This window comes from Chenopodium album, chromosome 9, assembly GCF_948465745.1.
Source record: "Chenopodium album chromosome 9, dcCheAlbu1.1, whole genome shotgun sequence".
Lineage (NCBI taxonomy): Eukaryota > Viridiplantae > Streptophyta > Magnoliopsida > Caryophyllales > Amaranthaceae > Chenopodium > Chenopodium album.
Window position 1 is genome coordinate 4,876,040 of NC_137842.1, and position 9,133 is coordinate 4,885,172.

Consider the following 9,133-nt stretch of genomic DNA (forward strand, 5'->3'; position numbering starts at 1 on the left):
CCTTTTGTTTATGACCATTCAATGTTTGATTAGTAGCATGAAATTGACCTATGATTTGAAGAGTTTAACTCAATGTGTGTAGTTTAGTCGATTAGTTTGTGAATGTATTGAGTTTTGATTAGTTGGCTGTTAATTTTGGCTTCATGGGTGTATTTAGATGAAGAAATTGATTGAAATTTGTAATTTGTAATCGGTTTATTTGTTATTGTACTCACAAGAGTCACAACTCCATTGCTAATTTCTAAATGTTAACAAAGAAACTTTTGATTTCCTTTTTAGTTCATCAATGGCAATTTCCTCCCCTCATTGTATACAAAATTCCATTGTTCCTCGCGTTGCATTACCTAGGGGTTTGAATTATAGATGTGTGAATTTAAAGAAGACGCGTTTCCAAGTTTTGGCATGTTCTTCTGTGGCAGACAAAGGTCTTTCCTTTGACAAGAGAGTGAGTTCTCATTTCCTGCTTCTTGCTTGTTTTGGTACTGGTTTGCACTTGCTTTGGCTGCTTACATAGCCTTGTGGTATGCTTTTATAAAAATATTGTGTTTTGCTTATAATAAAAAATATTTGAAAAATTTGGGTTTTAAAAAAAGACATGACTATTACACAGAGGGTAAGTTTGAGAAAACTTCTTTGTAGACGATGTTCTTTGTGCTCCTTTTGTACTTTTGCAAAGAATCATTAATAAAGAACTTTAGGCCTTCTGGTGAAGTTGTTCTTGAAGCTGCCACATAGAGTTGTTCGTGACTAAAAACAGGATTTGGTAGGTATACTCCCACATATGAAAGTGACTGTCCTTGACTCTTGTTTATTGTCATTGCATAGAAAGGCTTTAAAGGGTATTGCCTTCTTTTCAATATAAATGGCAGTTTGTGGTCTGTTGATGTCATTACAATTCTGGGTATTAAAACTTTGTTTCCCTGTTTAGACCCAGTTATGATCTTTCCTTCAATTACAAACTTTCCAAGATGCGTAATAATAAGTCGAGTTCCATTGCACAACCCTTGTGGTGGGTTTATGTTTCTGAGAAGCATGACCGGCATTCCTTCTTTCAACTTTAGCTCATGGTGGGGTAAGCCCGGTAACTTTAGACTGTTCAAATACTCTGTAGGGTATGCATCAAATTGTTGGTCACCTTCTGTTGAGGATAAGCATATTTCATCACAACTTTTGTAGGTCTTTTCTTCTATGGGTAAGAGACCCATCATGTAGTCATTTATGCTATCAGTAGTATCATTTAGGGGTGTGAGTATAGCCCTCTCCCTCAAGTAGTTGGCATCACTTTTTCTTTGTTCAAAATCTTGGTAAATCGTCTCCACGACCATTTTCAGATCAAAGATATCCACATTTTCCATATGCTCACTTGGTATTTCAATCCATGTTCCTTCGGCTTCATGATCTTCATTTTGTGTTTCAAGCCTTCCATCTCCCATAGCTAGTAGCCATTCATTGAACATCTTATTTTTAAAGTAGTTCTCTGTTTTGGTGTCGCCTTCTCGTACCCTCATGCTTTGTTTCAGTATAAACACATTGCAATATTTCCATATATGGGATCTATTAATCGATTCTTGTCTGCCTCCCTTTGGCACGATGGGGAGTACTTGTCGGAAGTCTCCTCCTAGTAATACCACCTTGCCACCAAATAACTTAGATGCTGCGTTTGGGTTCTTGTACCCTGCAATGTCCCTCATAGTGCGATCAAGTGCTTCAAATGCAAACCTGTGGTCCATTGGTGCTTCGTCCCATATAATCAATGATGTTTGTTGTAGTAGTTCTGCTAGTTGTGTTTTGCGACTTATATTACATGTTGAATTCTCTAGTAGGCCAATCGGTATCTCAAACCTGCTGTGTGTTGTTCTTCCTCCAGGTAATAGTAGGGCCGCAATACCTGATTTGCAGTTTGAAGAGAAGTGACTGGTAAATATTTTTTTTTTACTGTTTTTTGTTATATTAGCTAAATTACATATCGTAAAGATGTGACTAATTTTACTGTTCTATTTTATTTTTAATTTAGTATCAGGTAGCATTTTAATTTACTAATAGCATTTTAAAAGATTAATGCCTTACCTGATGACGCAACATTTAGAACAATTTTCTTTTCTGCACGAAGCCTTGCTGATATGGTGCAGTATAGGAAAGTCTTTCCAGTCCCTCCATGGCCATATACAAAAAATGTCTCCCCTGTTTCGTTCTGTACAGCCTGGACAACTCTGTCATAAACAACCAATTGCTCTTTGTTCAGTTTTGTTACTCTGCTTGACCACTCTTCTTGCTGTTGCTTGGTGTCATATAGTCTTTCTTCTGCTATTAGCTTGTTTTCCATGCGCTCTGCTTCAGTGAAGTCGGGTTGTGGCATATCTTTGAAATCGTCTAATGACTTTCCGAATTTCACAAGGATTCTATCAATCTCCAATAGGGTGAATGTCTTTATTTGATCTTCTGTTAGTATTAGTTCTGGATGTTTGAATAATCGCCTTTTCTTTTGTAGTATGTCATCTGAGAGGGCCTTAAAGCTACTTTCCCAAAGGCTGAATATGTCAGTCACTTCGCAGAATAGAAGTAGTGTGACAAATAGTTCTCGTAGTTGCGATGGCATTGCCCACTGGTTAGCCTCTTGTATAGCGTCGTGCCATTCTTTGTCATTGCTAAGCAGCCCCAAAACATAGCACGCTTCTTTGTAGGTAGGATGCAAGTAGCCATCGATTGTCTTTATTTCCTGAAAAGATTTAGGACCCTTGACAATGTTAAGTAGTAGACGAAGGTAGTACCTCTCTCCTGCTGTTGGGTGTACATATGTTATTCTTCCAATGCTTTTTCCATGATGTCGTTTCTCCCATGATTTTTTCTTTTTTGTATTTCCAAGCTCATCAACCACATCAACAGTAGTCCATACATAGTATGTAGGGAAATCTGCATATGTTAAGGACCTTTCATCTTCATCAATTGCATTGGTATGCATCCATTCCGTGAGCATAGTCTCATTGGCTTCTTCATTGTTCATGAGCATGCTTAAATTCTCATTGTCTCGAATAACAACCGCCTGTTCTTCTTCCAAGTGTACAGGTAGACGTATGACTGACGGACTTCTTTCGTGAATATCAAATTCAAAAATTCTCCATGCTGCCTCACATGCTGAGATATACCTACAATCAAGGTATGATTTTATCTCATCTGTTTGGTCGTCACTAATTATCATGGTTGTCTTGTCTGGTCCTTTGCATATATATTTAAACAGGTACTTGATAGCACGTGTGGTATTGCACCATTCCACATTAATATGAGCATCAAACATTAGTAGTAGGCCTTCATTGTATGGAACTATTGATCTGTTATCCATTAGATGATCACCCTTTTTAATGAACCTGCGAGTTTTATATTGGGATTAGAGTGTTAAGCAATTTATGGCATTATTAAGTATAAGTTGTTAATAAATTTACTACCTTTCGTCTTCCCTTCTTCTGTATACGGGGTGGCCATTATTATCAAAAACAGTTTCTTGATTGAATTGCTTTGGATAGTTTTTGCTGCACTTCTTATCCACCATGCATGGGCAATTTGGATTGGAATTTCCGCATGGACCATGGACCATGTAACGCGTAACGGCTTCATATAATTCTGGTTTCGATTCTTTGTCTGGGATCTCTACTTGTATGATTGTGTCTATGAATTGTGGAGTGTGTGGTAATTCTTCTTCCTTTATCCATAATAGTATATGAGCATGAGGTAGCCCCCTCTTTTGAAATTCCACAGTGCATACATCTGTATTTAACCGATACATTACTGAAAGTTAGTTATTGTATTTTTTTCTATTGTTGTTTATTTTATTTTTTTTTTGACTTTTAATTGAATTTCTCATCATCAGTTCATCATAAATTATTATAGTTTGCTTATAACTAAAAATTAAACCGTGGAAAACTTTAAAAGTAGATTGAGGAAACAAAATGAATTATCGTGTTTGAAGTGTGTGTGTATGTGTCCTGCTACTGGTACGCATTCATAACTTTGCAAATTATTTTTTAAATTACTTTACCTGCCACATCAGTCCCAAATTAATGGTCTTCTTTAAGACACTTCATGAGTTTTTTTAGTTTGAGCTTGAATACTCTTGCCATGATATCTGGTCGATCTTCTGGCTTTTGTCCTTCAATATGACGCAATATTGCTTGTACCTTTGGCCACTTTGTGTTTGCTGTAAATGTGATGAATAGATGTGGGCTTCCATATCGTCTACATATTTCCATAGCATCTTGATAGTTTTGGTACATGTATCTTGGTCCTCCCGTGAATGATGCTGGTAGGACAATTCTTTTTCCAACTGCTGCCCCATTCATGTCTCCTTGTACCACAGCATCTCGTATGTTGCTGTAAATTTCGCACCTAAATTGTTGTTGGTTGTTTCGTATAAATGACAACCTTTCTTCTTCAATCGCGCAATAACAGTCTACTATAAATTGTAAAAGTAACCGACCTGCAGCAAGATATAAGGAATTATGTTTCGAAATATGAATTTATTGTTACATAAGTAATTAGATTGTTGTATCTTTTTTTTTTGTTTGTATATGTGTTATATTTGTAAAAACGTGCATATTAATTTGAATAAGATAAGTAGTTAACCTTCTCGTAGTAGAGTTTGAGCTTCTGTTTTTCTTGTTTGCAACCTGTATGCGTAAAACTCTCTCATGGTCACACATTCCCTTTTCCCTTTTCCTGATCCTTTTTTCTTAGCATATACTATCCCAAGATGGAAACTATCTTCTCCGTATGGGAATAGCAGAGGATATTGTAAAGCCATGAAGCTTGGGTGTAATTCACTTATTCTTTGTAATCCTTTTGATTTGTGCTCAATTATTATATCCCTTCCATATGTGTTATGTCCAATATCTCCTACTATAAGTGTAGCTATCTCAGATGATGTTGGCATGTTGTATGCTTTGTTTTTGTTGTCCCTTGTACCAAGTAGCCTTATGGTCCACTTTTGTCACACATTTTGTTTTATTCTTTGTTGTGCCATTCTAAAGGTTTGTGCTAGGGGATTTACTTTGTCAAGCATTGCTTTCAATTTGGAGAGTAATTCAAAATTCAATTTTGGGCTGTTTTCATTCTTTTGAACAGCATCTGTTCTTAAATTGATTTCTTATGCACCATCATATATATATATAGCTGTGCAAATGATGGTTGTTTATCATCTACCGGCAGAAGAGATCCTATGCGATGATGATTCTGTCCACTTACTCTAAAAACATATGGGTCTGCTGTTGTGTTTACTGAATTATCAATCTTAGCGCCCATTGATGTAAATGCAAAACATGAATTGTATATACGAATAAGTTGTCTGAAGACTGATGCGCATTTGTCTCCCATGTAATTCAACAATTCTGCCAGCAACTTGGGTGGTTCTTTGATTTTGGGTAATTTTACTTTCCCCTCTTGACAACATAGGTTAAAGATTGTCCTGTTCTTTGTGCTTCTCTTCTTAACTCTCTCTTCGTACCACATTAATGCACCACACTCTGGACATTCGTATTCAGGTAAGCCTAAGCTTATATACTTGTAGCTTTCATTATTTGTTCCTGTTCATTAAATAAATCCATGCTTAGATAATGATAGTGATTTAAAGAAAGTGCAAGGTAAGTTGGTAAGTTTCATGATACCTGCTAAAGTTGTTTCGAATTGAATTTGTCCATTCTCTTCGTTATTTAATAATCGCCTTCTTTTGTCTATATGCAAATCTGCCCATACAATGGTTCATGTATAGATATATTTTCAGTGTTTTCCCTCTGATCTTGTAACATTATGAACGGAGGGAGTACTTCCTCTTTTTGTATTTACTTTATACCACACCACTTAACAAAAAATTTTACAAATACATCAAGTCACAGTAGATTAATACGTTGATTAATTTTATTGGAAAGAGCAAGTTATGTTTTATATTAATTACCTGGTCCTATATGCAGTTGTCTTCGTGCTTTTTTCTCATTGAGTATCAATCGTCTCCTTTTCCTTCTTTCTCTTTGCAAAGCTTTTTTTAATGAAATCTTGGTTCATGGTATCTCTTAGAGTAAATTCACTGTACGATGATTGTGTTCTTTCTTGAGTTGCATATATGTAATTTTATAAAAATTATGGTTTAAATATGTATGATAATTTTATTAAAGTTGGTTATTAGAATATAGAGTTATGAGTAATATCTTTACAAAAAAAAAGTAAATTTTTATCTTTTGAATTTAAGAAAAAAGATAACTTTTAATTTCGTCAAGCACTTATGAATCCAAAAGAGAATGTATGGATGGGAAAAGTAATAAGTCTGCAACTATAATGTTACAATAGAAGGAAAAAAAAATGAAAAGGGTAGGATGATTGTATGATGTATCTTCACCGAAAATGATGCCCAAACAATAACATCCTCTTTATCTAATTTAACCATTATTATTACACTAACTACTTCCTCTCCTATTTACATATACCGACGCGTTGACGTTTCTCACCAATTGCAAATTGGTATCAATTCCTTTGGTTTTATTTTAAAGTTGAGAACTACTCGTTCTTTTTTTTTATTTAGTTGTAAAAAATAAGAGTTGAGATATCAATCTCCAATACACGAAATATGATAGTAATAATAAAACGTATAAGATCTCTTATAAAAGTTAAAAATCTAAGTTTGATACTTATTTTATTAAAGTTGGGTTAGGATTAGATTATAGAGTATGATAGTAATAATAAAACGTATAAGATCTCTTATAAATTAAAAATCTAAGTTTGATACTTATTTTATTAAAGTTGGGTTAGGATTAGATTATAGATTATAAATTAAAAATCTAAGTTTGATACTTATTTTATTAAAGTTGGGTTAGGATTAGATTATAGATTATCTTTTAATTTTTTTCACCTTTTTATTTTTTATCTTAAAATATATACTATGGTTGAACGGTCAAATAAATTAAAAGTGGTGACAGCCTTATTGTACTACTTTGAGTATATACAAATTGTCAAATTACGTTTCCTTGGCGTGGCGAGCTTACTTTGAGTAGGATATGGGATAACAAAAATTACTCATATCACTACTAAATGTTGCACATAAAATTTTTAATACCTCAAATTTATAATTAATAATAAAACGTATAAGATCTCTTATAAAAGTAAAATCTAAAATATTGGAGTACATAATAATTTAAAATCATATGAAGAAATTGCTAAATAGTCTAATGGCTAACTTAATAATGAAATTCTAAAATAACCAATGATTATTTAATGAAGTATATAAAAACTACATAATGGATGGATGATAATTTCAAAGCTTGAATATCCCTTCGCACTATGAAACTTGTTATGTTGATCATGGAATTAAGCCTGCAATATAAATATATTTTTTAAACAATTAATTAGTATATTATTTTAAAAATAAAATAGCTAATTTTGAGAAAAATTAGATAGATACCTTTGATTTTTTAAATGTGTTGTTGCTTGAATCTTTATCATCTTTACTATCAGATTCATTATGAGTCCTTTTTCCATTATCCTTACTTGTATCTTCATCTTTATTTGTTGTAGCTTCTTTGTCATCCTTTATATGAAATAGTTAGTATAACAATTATTTTTTTGGAAAAATTTAATAAAATTTTAATAATTTTAAAAAGTTAAAACATACCTCAAGGATAATTGTTTCAAAAATTTTCATCACAGTGAAGGTTTGTCGAGATGTTTTACGATTATATGCAGTGATTTTAACTTTAAAAATCAATTCTTTCCCAATGATATTTTTAATTATCATTGGTATTTCTGATTCTGCGTCATTATCGCTAGCATCATCTTTGTTATTAGCCTGCAAAAGATGATTTTACAATAAATATAATATTATATAATCAATATTTTGAATGATCATTATAATATATAATTGTTTTTAAAAAAGGATAACCTTTTCATATATATGAGCTTCAAAAACAGTACTCGCATCTTGACCAATTAACTTCTTAGCTTCTTCATCAAATATAACAAATATGGTCGAACCACTATGATCTTCAACACCAAGCTCCAAACGATACCTATATGAATTTTATAAAAAAAATCAATAGCTAATTAAATTAAATATGATTAACATTTAAATTATAAACTATTCATAGATCTCTAACCTTGGTATTGGTATTTCAATTGATTTTTCGCAAAGGATGCATAAAAAATCCGCCAATCTTGGAGTGACTCGTCTTTTACAAACCGGACATGAGATATAATACCAACCATTCTCACCCATAATATCAGTCACTTTAGCCTTACAGTAGAATATTAAATCCTATATTTACAAAATTATTAGAAATTATTTTGTATGATATAAATTAAATCTATAAATATTGATTCAAAATAATTGAAATAGCATTTTTAATATAATACCTTTTCAACAGTTTTTTGGATGTGATTCATAAGAGTTGAGATATCAATCTTCTTGAAGATAATTTCTTGTGAGTCCGTAGAAGTACGTTGTATCTCAAGTTTTCCAATAGTACTATTTTCTGTTTTTTCACTATAATAAAAAATAAAAAAAATTACTTAAGAAATATAAACTATAACTTTAATTTGGACCAATCAATTTATTGTTAAAAGCATACGCTATGTACCAAAATAAGAATTTTGAAAGATAGAAATCATACTTCCAAATATCTTTTAAGAACTGAACCTCTGGAACTTCTACATTTGTATAGATTTTGGTCGATGACGAAGAGGTTAGATTAAAATTACCTACATATTAAGTAATAATAAAAAATAAATAGATAGAAAAATAATTATAAAATAATTAGTAAAATAATAAACAATAATAAACTAAAATTACCATTAAACTCTTTCACCATCGTTGACGTTATTATAATAGGAAAAGGTTTAGTGAAATCATTGAGTTGGTTTTTCTGTTTTGTATACTCAGTAAAAACTTTATTCCAAAGCTTAATTTGAACTCGTTTTCCCCTAATTACAAAAAAAAAAAATATTAGATACACATAAAATAAATATAATAAATATACGTAAGAAGAATTATGTAAAAATAATTATAAAAAAAAAAAACAATCATACCATTTATCTTCTATTTCGATAGAATCACCAATTTCGTTTACAACCATACCTACTACGTCTAACATAAAAATACAACACT

General features: G+C 32.1%; 2 protein-coding genes across 2 annotated transcripts; both read right to left on the reverse strand.

The window, feature by feature from the left end:
* Nucleotides 1-602: 602 nt before the first annotated feature.
* LOC145557358 (uncharacterized) lies at nucleotides 603-3,778 on the reverse strand. The gene is made up of 3 exons (XM_081618542.1): nucleotides 3,441-3,778; nucleotides 2,068-3,362; nucleotides 603-1,888 (listed from the first exon to the last, which is right to left on the reverse strand). Exons 1-3 carry the CDS (start codon nucleotides 3,776-3,778, stop codon nucleotides 603-605), a joined length of 2,919 nt encoding a protein of 972 aa, XP_081474668.1.
* A 3,563-nt stretch (nucleotides 3,779-7,341) lies between these two features.
* LOC145557359 (replication protein A 70 kDa DNA-binding subunit D-like) lies at nucleotides 7,342-8,837 on the reverse strand. Its single transcript, XM_081618543.1, has 7 exons — nucleotides 8,819-8,837; nucleotides 8,607-8,727; nucleotides 8,383-8,512; nucleotides 8,127-8,284; nucleotides 7,913-8,039; nucleotides 7,436-7,561; nucleotides 7,342-7,347 (listed from the first exon to the last, which is right to left on the reverse strand). Exons 1-7 carry the CDS (start codon nucleotides 8,835-8,837, stop codon nucleotides 7,342-7,344), a joined length of 687 nt encoding a protein of 228 aa, XP_081474669.1.
* Between the last annotated feature and the right edge of the window lie 296 nt (nucleotides 8,838-9,133).

Coding starts and splice junctions, on each gene's coding strand:
- LOC145557358 (XM_081618542.1), bottom strand. CDS start 3,778: ATGTATCGGTTAAATACAGATGTATGCACTGTGGAATTTCAAAAGAGG. Junction 3,363..3,440: donor AGAAGAAGGGAAGACGAAAG/GTAGTAAATTTA, acceptor TAAAACTCGCAG/GTTCATTAAAAAGGGTGATC. Junction 1,889..2,067: donor TCTAAATGTTGCGTCATCAG/GTAAGGCATTAA, acceptor ACTGCAAATCAG/GTATTGCGGCCCTACTATTA.
- LOC145557359 (XM_081618543.1), bottom strand. Junction 8,513..8,606: donor CTTTCAAAATTCTTATTTTG/GTACATAGCGTA, acceptor TTTTTATTATAG/TGAAAAAACAGAAAATAGTA. Junction 7,562..7,912: donor AAGCTCATATATATGAAAAG/GTTATCCTTTTT, acceptor TTTCATATAAAG/GATGACAAAGAAGCTACAAC.